The 14,979-nt window shown below is 61.2% G+C and overlaps 1 protein-coding gene across 8 annotated transcripts; it reads right to left on the bottom strand.

Moving 5' to 3' along the window:
• Positions 1-85: 85 nt before the first annotated feature.
• On the bottom strand, positions 86-12,382 carry PUF60 (poly(U) binding splicing factor 60). 8 transcript variants are annotated; one of them, XM_024572429.3, is made up of 12 exons: positions 12,249-12,382; positions 7,670-7,753; positions 5,327-5,422; positions 5,124-5,213; positions 4,247-4,297; positions 2,096-2,257; positions 1,927-2,019; positions 1,571-1,784; positions 1,283-1,473; positions 1,009-1,144; positions 578-813; positions 86-494 (listed from the first exon to the last, which is right to left on the bottom strand). In XM_024572429.3, the coding sequence occupies exons 1-12, from the start codon at positions 12,270-12,272 to the stop codon at positions 195-197; spliced, it is 1,677 nt and encodes a 558-aa protein (XP_024428197.1). In that variant the 5' UTR covers positions 12,273-12,382; the 3' UTR covers positions 86-194. The 8 variants fall into 8 exon arrangements, with proteins under 8 accessions (XP_024428197.1, XP_024428195.1, XP_045037521.1 ...); XM_024572427.3 differs by having other exon boundaries at positions 1,571-1,682; XM_045181586.1 differs by having other exon boundaries at positions 7,670-7,750; positions 12,249-12,377.
• Between the last annotated feature and the right edge of the window lie 2,597 nt (positions 12,383-14,979).

Below are 14,979 nucleotides of genomic sequence, written 5' to 3'. Positions count from 1 at the left end.
CTTCCCACCTTACTTCTCGGGGAGCCCAAGAACTCCCCCCTCCCCTCGCAGAGCCAAGAAGCAAAGGACCACCGGCACAAGGGCCTTCAGGGCCAGCAGCATCTGCACCTTTATGCACACGGGCCGCTGGGCCAAGACACTAGAAAACCCAGAGGAAAGGAGATCAAGTACAAGTCCCGGGGGTGGGGCCAAGGTCACGCAGAGAGGTCACTGTTATCAAAACGCTCCTGGTCGTAGACTTCAGCCACGACCTTGCGGCCTGCAAACCAGCGCCCGTTGAGCGCCTGGATAGCCTTGTGAGTCTCAGAGGCCATGGAGAACTCCACAAAGATCTTGACAATGATCTCTGCATCCTCCTCCTCGCCCTGCTTCTCCTGGTAGATGATGACTCGGTTGACAGCACCAAACTTGCCACACTCCTCGGTCACCTCCCCCTCCAGGTCGTCGTCGATGTCCTTGGGGTCCACCATGTTGCGCAGAACCATCACTGTAGACTGGGGTGGGGACAAGAGCTGAGCACTGGTGTGGCCGGACCACACCCCCACCCCACCCCTGCCCAGCACACCCCACCGCCCACCTCCTGCTTGCGGAGCAGCTTCTGCATGACCATGTGGCGAGCGCTGCTGCCGGAGATGCTCATGTGCTCCTGCTCACTCAGCATCTCTGGCCGCTCTGACTCTGGAAACAGCTCCTCCTCCTCCTTCTCCTTCTTGGGCTCCAGAAGACCCAGTGTCGGAGGGCTGGCAAGGATGGGGTTGACCACTCCCACAGAGGGGATGGTGACCGGAATGGGAGGCCGGGCCGGGGTCACACCTGCAGCAAACCCACCAGGTCCAGCAGTCACCTCCATCCTTTTCTGGGAGGAGCACTAAACCTCGGCTGGCCTGCCCTGGGTGCAGAGGGCTAGGCCTGGAGTTTGTAGGCCAGCAAGCCGAGGGCAGGTGGAGGTAGCAGCCCAGAGTAAAGGAGGCACAGGAAGGAGGGAAGCCTTGGCCCACCCAGGCTCACCTGTGATGACTCCTGGGGCCTGGGCAGCCATGACAGCCTGGGGCAGAGCCCCCAGGGGCTGGGCCAGAGTCAGAGCAGGGGACACCAGTCCAGGAGTGGCAAGGGTACCCAGCACCGCTGCTCCGGCCACCGCTTCCTGAAATCCAAGAGGCCACCACTTTCAGCCCCCAGTCTCGCTGCCTCCACTCTGTACCACCCGGAGAGCCAGTCTGTCCCCAAAGCACTAGGGGCCTGTTGCCCAGGATTGAACCCACACAACTGCACCAGCCCTCACCTGAGCTGTAATCTTGGCTGTGGCTGCAGCTGCGGCCACAGCAGCAGCTGGCGGGAGGCCTCCAGGTGTGGCAGGTGTAAGCAGGGGCATGGGGGGTGTGACAGCCTTGCCCACCCGCAAATACTGGCCACCCAGGTCAAAGAGGTTCATGGAGGACACGGCATCCTGAGACGACTGGGCCTTCTCATACTCTGCAGGGCAGGAGCAGCAGTGAGGGCCGGCCACGGTGCGGGCTGGGCCTCGGCCCCGGCCCCGGCCCCGGCCCTGCCTCAGCCTCCCCAAGCTCACCAATGAAGCCATAGCCCTTGTGCTTGCCAGTCGTGGGGTCCCGGGCCAGCGTGCAAGACTTGATCTTGCCGAAGGCCTCAAACACACTCTTGATGTCATCGTCCGAGAGATCCTGGTGCACAGAAGCCACGTATATTCGGTTGAAGGCACGCGCCTCCTCAGCCAGCTGGTCTATGATTGGCTGGGCCTGCCCTATGTTGCTGGGCCTGCCCACCTAGGGGAGAAGCAGGAGACCAAGTGTCCCCAGTCAGCCCAGGCTTGGCCACTTCCTGCTTCTGGAGGGTGACTGCGTCTCCTGGGTGAGTGGACAGAGCACACCATGCACCAGCCTTCAGGCCTGCCTCCCTGGTCCTCACCTTGATGTTCCTGCCGCCCAGCATCACCGAGTTCATCTGCTCCAGGGCCAGCTGTGCAGCTTCTGGGACCTCGTACTCCACAAAGGCGAAGCCCTGGACACGGGGATGCGCTGTCAGGCCCAGACAGCCCCAGGCTGGGAGTGGTTCCCCAGGGTGGAGCAAATCTCACCTTGTGCTTCATGGTGACAGAGTCCCAGGACATGTCAATGCTCTTGATGGGCCCAAAGGGGGCAAAGGCCTGGCGAATGGTGTCCTCGCCTAGCTCATAGTAGATGGAGCCCACGTAGACCCGGCACATGATGGCCAGTGCCCGCTGCCGTTGAGCTGCCATCTGGAGCAGGACACAAGGGGAGAGAGTGCCACTGGCTTGTGACGGGGTGGCAGGAGGCTAGATAGCCCACTCCCCTCTGGGCCCACCCACTCAGCACCGTTGTGGTGAGGGCTCCCCACGCAGCGGCACGGTGCAGGATCAGCCCTTGCAGACAGGGTGGTAAGGGTCAGCAGGACCCTACCCCCAGGAAGGAAGACCAGGCCCAAAGGCAGGACACAGAAGCACCCTGGCCCATCCAGGCCCTGGGCAGACCGGCAGCAAAGCTGACAGTTGGTTGGGAGGCAGGGCTGCGTGCCCTCCCACCCAGCCCACCCTCCAATCTGGAGGCCAGGAAGCCTGGGCTGGGTGGGAGACCCTTCCAGGGTCCTGACAAGTGTTCCGACAGAAGAGGGAAGGGGAGTCGTCCAAGCCAGAGGGACCCACTGGTGTGGAGGCAAGAGGGGGTACAGAAGACAAGGCAGCTATTGCCCAGAAGACACCCCGGGGGAGGCTGGGAGCCCAGATGGGGGCTCCCTGCAGAGAGAATGAAGAACAGCTGCTTGTGCAGGGCCAGCTCAGGCGGGGACTCCATGATCTCAAGAGCCCTGAGCCTAAGCCCCTCACAAAAAAGAGCTGCCTGGAGCCCACACCCGCAACCTACAGGGCCTGGCCCGGGGGCATGTGGAAGTGACAGGCCTGGCCAGCTTGGGGCAGACAATGCCTCTGTGCCGGGGGAGCTTGCCTGTTGTGGCAGCTCAGCAACTGCCCCAGCCCTCAGGGAAGGGGCTCCCCTCCCTGCCACCTCACACACAACGTGCCAGGCGGGGGGCGCCCACAGCCACACTTGGTGGGCAGGCGGGAGGGGCTGGGCCCAGGGAAAAGGCCACAGGCCCAGGCCAGACAGAAATGACAGGGCCCCTCACCCTCACACAGGTCTCATACGGGGCCCGTTTCCTTCTTCAGACACCAGTGAGCTTAGGGCAGGCCGGGCCTCCCCTCCCTGAAGGAGGGACCTTAAAAATGACCCATAGCTCCCCCCCAAGTAGGAATTCCCCCCAAATGGACTCCCACCTCACACTGGGCTTTCAATAAATAGGCCTCAGGCTCCCTGTTGAGACCAAGGACCCCAAAGGTGGAACCATGTCCCCTCTCACACTAGGTACCTGATGAGACAGGAAACCACCTGCCCCTCAGGTCAAAGTTCCCCAAGACAGAAGCATACCCCCTCTTCAGTGGGAGCTGCCCAAGAGCAGGTGGGCCAAGAGCCTTCTCTGGATGTCTCCCCACAGACAGACGCCTCCCAGGGGGGACATCGGGCCTGCCCGTCACCCCTGTGAGAACGGCGCGCCCAAGGGCAAAGGCCGTGTTCCCAGAGGGGTCCCTGGCCTCCTCAGCCTGCCTCTGGGGGATGAAGGGGCCTCCTTCCCAGGCTCTTGCACGTAGCAGCCAAGGCCACGGCCACCGCCTCCTCCCTGGCCCATTTTGGCCATGACCTCTACCCCTTGCTCACAGCCAGGCCCAAGGCCCAAGGCCCAAGCTCTTGCCCTTCCCTCTCTCACTTGCTTGGGTCCCCCAGCCCCCCACCCTGTCCGTCCGTCCTCCCTCCAGGGTCTCATGGGGCCATGAGTTAGGACCCTTCTCTCCTTGGGGCCTGACACCAACCCAAGAGCCGGCAGCCTGGAGACTGGCGGAGCTGGAGGCCTGGGTGGTGCGCGCCGTGCGTGCAGGCGGCACGGGTGCAGGTGGGCCTGGCGTGGGCAGCTACCCTCCTGGCCGGCTGCCCTCCGCAGTTACCTGGCCCTCAGAGCAGATGGAGGCCTCCCCGGGGCGGTCCCAGGTGGGTGCCCGCCCACACCACTGGCCCCACCACGCCTGGCGCTCTGCTGCGCTCGTCCGAGCTGGCGGGCAGGGCCGGCTCGGGGAGCAAGGTCCCCAGCACGCAGCCGCACTGCCCCCCTCTAGCCCTGACTAAGGACATGAGCCCCGGAAGAAGTGAGCATTTCTATTGACCGATTGCAAAGGTGAGAGAGGATCTCCAAAGCCCATTGTCACTGCTGCCATCTGAAAGACAGTAAAGACAGAGTTCAGTCTGTTGGAGCCGAGCAGTCTCCCGCTCTTGTCACACCTCACGCAGACAGCGGCAAGGCCCGGAGTCCCCGCCCTGCCAAGAGGCCCGCCTGCCTTCCCACATGGCCGGCCAGTGGCGGCTGCTGGCACCTGCCCAGGGGGGCCTCAGAGCCCCAGGTGCCTTGCCCAGCAGCCTGGTCGGCCGGGGCAGAAGGAAGGGAGAGGGAGCGAGAGGAGGAGGGGCGCGCACGAGCACGGGGCACAGCCAGGGCGTTACCTGGCAGCGTGACTGTCTGGGGCTGGGCAGGGGGCAGGGGCTCAAGGCCCAGGCACCTGTCGGCCTCGCCTGGCCTCACCGCAGCTTCTGGCCACAGGTCTACTGCAGGGCCCTATGACGGCCCCCCAGCCTGTCCTCTCAGTCCTGGGCCCCAGCCCAGGTGGTCTGGACTCACTGCAGGGGTGGGGCCTGACCACTCTCAGCCAAGGCCATGGGGGCTGGGAGAAATGCACCCCCAGGCTGCACCATCAGCTGTGCAGCCGGGGGACGCGGGGGCAACCTGAGGCAACAGTCTGAAGTCCGAGAAGAGGAGCTGGCTGGGGCAGCGGGCAGAGGTAGAGGAGGGGCGGGGAGGGGCTGTGGGTGCTCAACAGGCAGGTAAGGCTGAGCCACTGGTGGCTCGGGGAGGAACCCAGGCGTCCCAAGAAGGAATCCTTGAGAAACTGAGAACCACAACACCTGGTGGGGACGGCCGCAGGCGCAGGAGGAGGAAAAGAAGGAAGAGGTGGTGGGGAGGGGTGGTGAGGGCGGGCGGCGGCTCACCTGTAGGTTGGTGAGCTGCTGCTGCTGGTGTGCGATGGTCTGCTTCACCAGCACGCTCTTGATGCTCTGCTCCATGGCATACTTCTTGGCCTACGAGAGAAGGTGGTGAGGAGCACTGGGGGGCCCGGCCTGCGGGGCAACGGGCCTTCTTCCACCCCCACTGGCTCCCCATGCCCAGCGTGCCCTGGGAGGTACACTCTCACCTTCTGGAGGGCCTCCTGCTGCTCGGGCGTCAGGGGAGGCAGGCCTAGCTTTGCGGCTGTGTTCTGCCCGTTCTCCATCTTGATGGAGTCTGTCCCCTAGTGGTGGGGAGCAGGGAAATTGTTAACAATAAGCTCAAGACCTCCCACATGTGGACCCAGGAAGCATACCCCCCACCTGTCTTCCCCAACTGCACACGGCCACCCACCCATTCCCAGACAGACAGACTCGCTTCTATGGCCTAGAGGCTGGTCTCCCCCAGGACCGGTGACCAGGAAACACACTGCGGCAGGCAGGCACCTCGGGGCCCTCGGCCACGCTGGAGCCGCTGCAGGGCCCAGGCCACAGTGAGCCCCGCAGGAACCACCAAGACAGGCGGCAAGTAGCAGGGGGCACCCAGCCTTTGCAACCAGTCTGACCTCAGAACCTCTGTCCCATGCTGTGCAAGAGCGAAGCCCTGGCTGGCCCCAAGACAAGGGGAGGGGTCAGGGCTCCAGAGGATCCAGGGCTCCTCGATCCAACTTCTACCTTGTTGTGGCCCCAGACGGCCAGGCTCAGCTTCCCTGCTGGGGAGGAGTCCCTGGGGACCACTGAAGGAGCAGGTATGGGAAGCACCCCCCGCCTCTGTGCAGCGCTCCACCCCTATCCCTGCTTGCTGTGCACACCACCCAGAGAGCCTGAGATGCTCTCCCAGGACACACAGCCCCAAGGAGGGCTCTAGCCCCTCTGCCAAACTCCTCCCTGGATATGTTTAGCCTCCTAGAAGGAGAGGCCAGGATCAGACCAGCCATGGGGGGACAGAGGGACTGGACATCCCGCAGAATCCTTGCCAGGCGAGCACAGGGCCCAGGCAATGTGTTGGGAGGGGCGGTCACAGCCCACTGCAGATCAGGGGGCCACTACTAGGGTTGCATTTACAACTGTCCCTGTCACAACTCCTCTCTCGGCTGTGTGCAGAGGGAGCAACACAGCCGCATGCACAGAATCACAGCCGCCAGACCACGGAGAGTGTGGGTGTCAGGCGTTAGGGCACACCTGCCTGTCCACCAGCTCAGGGGGCCTGAGGCTGCCCAGGGACTGCAAGGAGAGAAGGAGAGGCCACCACCAGCTCCTGGAGAGGGAGTGTTCTGCAGACCCCAGCATGCAGCCTTAGGAGGGACAGCAGAGAAGGGATGCAGGTCCCCAGCGCAGGAGTGATGAAGGACAAAAGTAGAGAGGGGTCAGAAAGGGGCTGGCTGACCCAAACCCCCACAGCCACCATCCTGGCCAGCACAGAGTGAAGTAGGGGGAGGCCTCCCCCCACAACCCAGCCTGGCCCCTGGAGCCTTGTCCTCTCCACTCTCCCTGCTGGCCCTAAGCCCAGTTCTCCTTAGTGGGAGAGAGGCCCCAAAAGCCAGGAGCTACACACTAGAGCAGGCTGTCACCATGGTCAGCAATGCCAACCCCCTTTCAGCCCCTTAGAAACTTTTCAATCTCCTCTTTGTCTTGGTAAACAAAAGTCTCTTCTCCCACGACCAACGGCTGGCTGCACAGCCAGCCAGGGACGGGGAGGGCTGGGCCAAGGGGTGCCCCGGCCCCCTCGCCCATCATCGCTGCAGCCCCCGTAACTTCCGGGGACCCAGGCCGCATACCTCAGCCCTGCCCCTATTGTGCCTGGAGCCCAGAAGAGGGCCCAGCCCCCAAGGCCCACTCGCTGAAGCCCCCCTCCAGCCCCCAGAGGCAGGCGCTGCCAGGCGAAGCACAAAGAGCCCTGTCACCCAGCAACCGCAGGCCCGCTCCTCCTCCCACCCAACACTGCCAAGGGCCAGCGCGGGGGGCAGGGCGGGGTCTGCCACACTCACCCCGACACCCAGAGCCCGCCTAGACTCGTGCTTTGCCCTGCACGTTGTTCTCCTCTATCGTGTTAGTTAAGTCAGGGATCCGAAATGAAAGTGTGTGCTTCTGGCTCCCGACAACACTCTGCATGTTCTGCAACAGCAGGCCGGCCCTTGGGCATAACACCCACGGCTCAAAGCTCGCTCAGCTCAGGGTCAGCCCCCATTTGACCACCCTCACCCTGTGCCTGGCACCTGGACTCTCTCAAAGCTGCGACCCACCAAAGAAGCAGGTGGATGCTGAGAGGAGAGGCAGGGACAAGGAAGCTGGAGCCAGGCCTGGGGGTTGGGGGACCGGGGGGGGGGCGGGGGGCAGGTCAGGCGCCTCTGCCCAGAAGGCAGAGAAGAGTGCCCATGGCCCTGCCCGCCCCACCCCCAGCCGGCTCTCTCTGGGACCAGGGACACACAGCAGGCGGGCGGGCAGGCGGGTGGGCAGGCGGGCCTGAGGGCGAGGATGCTTAAGGTCAGTACCTGTGGCGGTTTCCATTTGTCTCCCGCTGCCACCACTGCCGCCGCCGCTGGCTCGGACCCCCCTCCTTGCTGGCCATTGACCTGCTGCAGGCAGGAAGGAGATGTTGTAACGGACAGTCACGAGACCCACCCACCCAGGCCCTCTCGTCTTCCCTGGCTAAGGCTCTGCTCCCCACTGACAAGCAAGGGAGGCCGAGCAGGGGCACAGGAAGGGACCAGCTCTAGCTTGGCCCCTGAACATTTCTTTCTTTAAATTAAACGTATTGATTTTGGAGAGAGAGAAACAGTGATTTGCTGTGCCGCTGATCCACGCACTCATTGGTTGATTCTTGTACGTGCCCTGACTGGAGACTGAACCCTCAGCCTTGGTGTATGGGGATAACACTCGAACCAAGTGAGCGACCAGGTCGGGGCGCCCCGACCATTTCTGACACTGCCCCACACCCGCGCCCTTCGCTCTAGCACACCCTCAGCCGCCCAGGGCCTGGTGGGTCGGGGGCAGCCCCCAGATGGCGGCACGTCCCCAGAGGACACAGGGCGGAGAGCCCAGGAAGGGCAGTCTCTCTGTCTAGAGTGGCCCTCTGGCCACACAGCTGATGTCCTAAGGTCAGTTCCTCTCCTGCTGTCCAGGGCCCAGGCCCCTCCAGGAGACACCTCCGGAGAGGGTCGCCCTCTGAATGGCCAGGCCAAACAGGTAGTCTGCTCGTGCAGGAGCTCCCGCAGCAGTACCACTGCCCAGGGCTCTGACTCCAAAGAGGGCAGCAGAGAGCCGGGGCACACCCCAGCCCTCACCCGAAGGGGTCATGGAGCACTGCTACACGGTGACGGAAGGAGCTGCTCCCCATGAGCGTTAGCGGGGTGGCAGGGCCAAGGCAGCCCAGGCCAGGAAGCAGGCACCATCACGGAGCCCCAACACCCCCGCCCCCCTTCTCTGAGGCCACACAGCAGAGACCAAGAGCCGAGTGAACTCACCCAGTTCCCAGCCCAAGGTAGAGACCTGCAGATATACAGGAGCAGAGAGACCACCATGCCCACCCTTGTGAGCCCTGGGCACAAATTCTCAGAGGCTGGGATGACTCAGCCAGAGCGTGTCTCAAGCACTCTAGCCCCAAAGGAGGGGCAGCAACACAGGCCCGGCTGCGCTGCAGACATGGCAGTGGGCACTGGCCCTGTGGCCATCACAGCCCTGCACCTTGCCTGGGCTGCTCTGATCTCAGCACAATGGCTGCTCTGAAATGGTGGCTGAGAGTCAAAGGAGAGGGGAGCCCCTCTGACGTGGGCCCACCCATGGACACACAGCCGCTGGACACGGGGTCAGTCAGACCTGGCAGCCCCACAGCACGCCCAGAGCAGAGGCTGCCCCTTGAGGCCACAGCAAGAGCTCACTTCAAGTCTGCAGGAGCTCTCCAGCCTCTCGGACTCGGCAACAGGGCTGACCGGAGGGCACGTGCGTAAGTGACTTCCTGCTCTCCCAGGGTGCTGTGACAGCGGACGGGGGGACAGGACAGAGCTGGGAGCAGAAGGCTCACAATGGGGCCACTATGCTGTACATCTGACACTAACACAAAACAGTGTTGAATGTGAACCGTGACTGAAAAATAAAACAAAAGAAATAAAAAAAAGTACTTGTGTGTGTGTGTGAGAGTGTATTTTTAATGGTTACGAGTTAATGAGCTGGGGCCCTGGGGGTTGTACTCAACCCTACACAGCCACTTCATCGTGTGCGGGTGTGCTAGAGCTGCACGCTGCAAACACACTGAGTGTCAGTGAGCAGGGACGAGGCGGAATACAAGAAAAGCCTTTCTGGAAGAAGTCAGACCACCAGGGACTCTACCAGGACACCCCACCCAATCCAGGGTGGGGACTGAGCCTAGGGTCCTGGTGTCAGCAGACAGCGCCTGGAGGAAATGGCGTTTGTCACCACAGCTCATCACATGCTGTCATCCTCTGGCAATGAACACTGAGGGCTTTGCCCCCTCAGCACCGGCCAGCAGCACCTTGCGGGGTGAGAACCTCCTGGGGACGCAGCGCAGCCCTGCCACTGGCCAGCACCCCAGGTTAGAGAGGGTTATTTCCACTAGGAAACCAACCAGGTAAAGCAATCGCTTAACACCTGCAGGCCGCAGGCTCTGGACTCAGGCCTGTCTCCGGGGGCCCCGGGGCGGCACTCAGAGCTGCTCCACGTGTGCAGTGCTTAAGAAGTCCCCCTCCCTGTCCACAGCGTCCCGTGTCAAAGCTCAGACAGCACCGCTGCCCTCCACCCGTCCAGTCCCTCACCAGTGCCACGCTGGGCACTGCGGACGTGGCACACACAGACGGAAGACAAGAGGCACGCCGGCCAGCACCCCTGAGCATGACCGAACGGCGAACGAGCACTGAGAAAACCAGCGCAGGGCGGGAGCGACGGTGAGGCTGCTCGACCCAAAGCCAGGGGAGGGCGCTCCGTGAGGTGACCCGAAGGCCGGGACCTACAGGAGAGAGCACCTGTGCCGGTGGGAGCGTGCAGCGCTCCTGCCAGACGGAACCCAAGGATGATGGCTCCAGGCGGCAGTGCCTGGGTTGCTGCAGGAAGGGAAAACGGGGCAGGGAGTCAAAGAGGCACTGTGTGCCCAGAAGCCCACAGCTTGGCTGGGGTGGGGCCTGCGAAGGGGCCGAGGCCTGCTCCTGCAGCCCCCAGGCAGAAGGCACACCTGAGTAGGAGGCACTTCTGCACCTTCCCGCACAGATCACTGCCAGCCAAGTACCAGGCCCCCCACTACGCCTCCCACGGCACTGAAGCCACAGCTCAGGACAGCCACCAGAGTGGCTCCACCCACACAGACCACAAGACGGAGACCAGGACAGCGGGGAAACAGCAACCCTTCTAAAGACCTGTCCATTCAAAGGGTTAGAAGAGGAGCATGTTAGACTGTAGGCTGGACCTCATTGCCGGAGTCGAGGGCGGCTAGCCCGAATCTCTACAGGTTACGTGTACCTATTGGCACAGGCCAGCCTCCTGAGATCTGGATGGGCTCAAACACCACTATCGAAAACCCCGCCTCCCAGGGCTGACTTACTGCTCCCGTCCCTCTGCTATGATCCCACCCATCTGGCACCATGCCACAGCGGAGACAGCCCCAGTTCACACCTCAGGCCCCAAGAGCATCGGGTGATGCTGATCCAGCCTCTCGCGCCCACCTAGGCCGGGGCTTCGTGGTCACGCTGCTCTGCGGAGGGTGGGGGAGACAGGCACCCACCCTCACCGGCCTCCTCCTCCACCTTTCCAGGAGTCTCGTCCTTGTCCCTCAGCCTCTCTGTCCTCTACCACCCAACTCTCGACTGTTGCCTAGGAGTCACCAAGCCCTCAGCCCTCACACCTTTCCCAACTTCCCTTTCATGAAGGTCAGTTGGTCCTGTGGCTTCCACAGGAAGCAGGACATATTAAGAGGACAGTGAAGTTAGCTGGGCCCCCCTCTCTCTCCCTGGGAGTCAGTTTCTGTGCCAGTGAGAAAAGCAGGTCCACCTCCCTCAGTGGGTGTCAGATCCCGCTCAGCACCTGGCGGGGGGCAGCCTAAGTATACTCCCTGACCTTCAAATGTCCCCCCTATCAGCCCACCCTCTAGTCATCTGCATTAGATGCCTTCTCAAACAGCCCTCACATCACCCTTTTGGGTGTGGGTTGCGGGGAGGGTAGCAGGTAAATAATGGGATGAAGTGCTACTGCGGAGGGTCCAGGAGGGGAGCCAGTACGCAAGCCAAGTGGGAAAGAAGAAGGGTCAAGGGAGACCCCGCCACAGGGGTGTTGTGTAAGCAGGGCTCCCATCTATGCTACTCGCTCCACACCACCCTGCACACGGCTCCCTTGGGCAGCCAGTATAAGGCACGCTGTGTGGGAACTGGCCTCTGGGGCCCACCGGAACCCAAACAGGGCCCTCTTGTGCCTCCAAGTCCTTGCACAGCGCTTGGAACAAATTAGTTACGAAAGAGCACGTCTTTCCCTTCCTGAGTGGGAATGACAGGATGGAGTCCCTGTTAGCTGGTGACCACTTCCCCGAAGACCATCAGCGGACTGCAGATTCTCGGCTGAGGATGCAAGGAGCCAGCGCCACCCTTCCCACAGGGCCTGACCCCGCCCCGCACTCCCCTCCCCACGAGAGGCAGAAACGCCACCGCTCCCAGAAGCCCCGCCTTTCAGTCAGGGCCACAAGTGCAACCCTTCGGCAGAGGGGCACAACGGCCGCTTGGCTACTCCCCGAGGCGGCGGATCGCCGTGGCCTGGCGGGAGCCCCGCGAAGGGGCCGGGCTCGGCGCACTGCAAGGAACCCAAGACGCGTCCCAGGCACTCGACCCGCGCCGCCCTCCCGCGCCCACCGCCGGAAGTAGCAGCCTGCGGACCGGAAGCAACGCCCGTGGGCCGGAAGCTGCGGCTGCAGCCCGGCCCCCCCTTCGCTCCCGTTCCGCCTCTGCTTCACGCGACCTAGGGCCGCGGGGCCCCGCGAGCGACCGCCGCGTCCCCGGGGGTCCCCCAGTGCCCTGGTCGGGCAAACGACTCGTTCCCGCCAGCTGAGCGAAGCCCCGCGGTTACAGGGAGCTCACTTACAAGAGCTATAGTTGCCGTCGCCATCTTGCATCCGTCGCAGTCGCTGAGCGCGCCACACGCTCCTGCTCCCTCCGCGGTCTCGCGCGATGTAGGTGCTGGTGGAGATCTTCGGGGAAAAGACGGAACTATCGCGATAAAAGACCCTTTCACCAACGACGTGGAAGGAGAAAGGAACACGCTTCCAGGGCGGAAGGGGCGGGGTCAGAGCAGAGGGGCGGGCCCAGGGCGGGGCGTGTGCTTTGCGGTCGCGGGCCGCGGGCTGAGGGCTCTCCGTTCTCTGGCCGATCAATCAGCCTTCGCGGCTCCATTTCTTTTCCTCCTGCACAGAAAAACATAGGTACTGTCCCCTGCCCCGCCCCCGCACCCAAGATGAGGACAGAGGACGGGCCTCCTCCAGGGCTGAAGAAGTCCCATCCCCCTAAACGGTCGTGAGAGGTGACAAAATCGCCGTATTTCCAAAGTCAGATCTCGAATCAGGATGCACCTACTAAAGGACAGTGTGTCCTCATTTAATGGGCAACGTTTTCTCTTTCCTAGTGACTCAGAAACAATGGTGCATCTTACAGCGATGGAGTCGTAGGCTCAGTGACATACAGTCGGGAGAAATGGAACCTCCGGAAGGGCATGCACTCCGAGTCCCTTAGTTGCTCAACTAATTCCTGAAGGCTCAAAACACCCCTCCCTGGCGTGGAGCTGCCTTGGACTCTTGCCACTTGCGGCACTCAGTACCAAGTCCCTAACTCTGAAGACACCACATTAGTAATCTGGGGCCCTGAGATTGTTAGCCCACCAACGTAAGCTTGCCTGACCCAACAAAGTGTCTTCTCCATCTAGATAGGCCTCTTCTCAAAGAGAGGTTTAAATGAAATAGAAGCATGGATAGTTAAACATGGCAGAATATTTCCTCATCTTCCTCTCCTCTAAAATGATGGGAAAATGGCCCTGGTTGGTGTGGCTCAGTGGAGTGAGTGCCGGTCTGCGAACCACAGGGTTGCCGGTTCGATTCCCAGTCAGGGCACATACCTGGGTTGTGGGCCAGGACCCCAGCAGTGGATGCGCGAGAGGCAACCACACATTAATGTTTCTCTCCCTCTCTTTCTCCCCCCTTCCTCTCTTTCTCCCCCCTTCCCCTCTGTCTAAAAATAAATAATGAAATAATATCTTAAAAATGAAATGGTGTGAAAATGACTTGATAAAGGCAAGAAAAAACATGAAACAAGGAGGTGGAATATTGTGTAGCTGAAGGAAGGTGGACAGTGGGAATGGCTTTCGGGGGCTGCTGTTGTGTCCAGGGATCATGCGTGGAAGTGCAGGTGGTAAAGGCGGAGACCCCAGACCTCTGTGCCCCCGGCAGTGTCAGGGAGGTGAGCGCTAGCAGCGGAGCTCCGAGGTCTGACCGTCGGGGCATCAGGTCCTGCTGCGAGTGAAACTCCTGCCCTTCCGCCCTCCACCCCCAGCCCCCGGCCATGAGCCTGTCCCCCAGCATGTGCCCCTAGGACCCTCAGAGAGGAGTGTTCCTCTGCATAGGCTCCCAGCTCAGAGGACAAGACCGATGGCTGTGGGGTGAGGGATGCTCAGGGGACTGGCCCAGCTGGGTCCCTGGTATCCGCTCACCACACAGCAATTCCCGCAGCCAAGATGGTCTCACTCTTGTTTTTTCCAGACTGATTTCCCCAGGTTTCCTCTCTCTCAATCTCTCTCTTTTAGTCCTCACCTCAGGATATTTTAGAGAGAGAGGAAGGGAAAGGGGAAGAAACATCGATGTGAGTGATAAACATCCATCAATTGCCTCCCATCTGCACCCTGACTGGGGATCGAACCTGCAACCTTGTGGTAGATGAGACAATGCTCCAAACAAATGAGCCACTTGGCCAGGGATCGTCTCGCTCTTAAATGCAACTGGGCAGCCTGGGATCACCCACGCCTGAGGAACAAGAAGAAGACAAAGGAATGGGACTCGGAAGGAACAAAGACAAAAAAGCAAGAAGAAAAAGAAGAAAAGCTAAACTTATATCCTTAGCGGTAGTGGAGAGGGTGTAGCATCCAAAAACGAGAACTAGAGGCTATAAAGAAAGATCATTCAGCAAATGAGAATGTGAACTTACAAATGAAAACTATGAGAGGAAAATGAACAATTCAATAGAAGGGTTTAAAGATAAAGCTGAAATCTTTCAGAACATATAACAACAATACCAGGTAGCTAGCAAACAGAAAATGTGGTCGTTATCCAGCCAGCCAGTACTCTCCAGTGCTGAGACCTGGCCAGACACCTCGGGCCTCCAAATGGCATGATGGATGAAGGGGCGGGGGGCTGGGGTTCGCTTTGCTCCACCATGTGTTGTGCAGGGGCCACAAGCACCCACGGGCGGCGGCTTCCCTGTGAAACTGATATGTCATTGTGGCATTCAGAGTGCTTGTTTGGGGCTGAGCGCTGTTCTCATCACACCCCTCACCTTGTGTGACCCTGAGAACAGCCCCTGGAGTGGGCGCTATTATTACCTCCATTTTCACAGGTGCGAGAGTGGAGGCACTGGCAGGAAGCAGAACGGCTCCAGGCCTCGGCCCTGACCACCTGTAACTGCACCTCTCAGAAGACAGGTCCAGCATCTAAATGACAGTAGTTCCAGAAACTGAGGAGAGGGGAGAGTTCCACAAAAAGCAAGTAGAGGAACACTTCCAGAACTGTAGGGTCAGGATCTCTGGACAATTGATGGAAGAGGTCTACATCAAG

Source organism: Desmodus rotundus, chromosome 8, assembly GCF_022682495.2.
Source record: "Desmodus rotundus isolate HL8 chromosome 8, HLdesRot8A.1, whole genome shotgun sequence".
NCBI classification, from domain to species: domain Eukaryota; kingdom Metazoa; phylum Chordata; class Mammalia; order Chiroptera; family Phyllostomidae; genus Desmodus; species Desmodus rotundus.
Note: the sequence above shows the minus strand (reverse complement) of the source record. Positions and strands in the feature narration are given on the sequence as shown.

Coding starts and splice junctions, on each gene's coding strand:
- PUF60 (XM_024572429.3), bottom strand. CDS start 12,272: ATGGCGACGGCAACTATAGCTCTT. Junction 4,298..5,123: donor AGCAGCTCACCAACCTACAG/GTGAGCCGCCGC, acceptor ACTGTCTTTCAG/ATGGCAGCAGTGACAATGGG. Junction 2,020..2,095: donor CTGTCACCATGAAGCACAAG/GTGAGATTTGCT, acceptor CCCCGTGTCCAG/GGCTTCGCCTTTGTGGAGTA.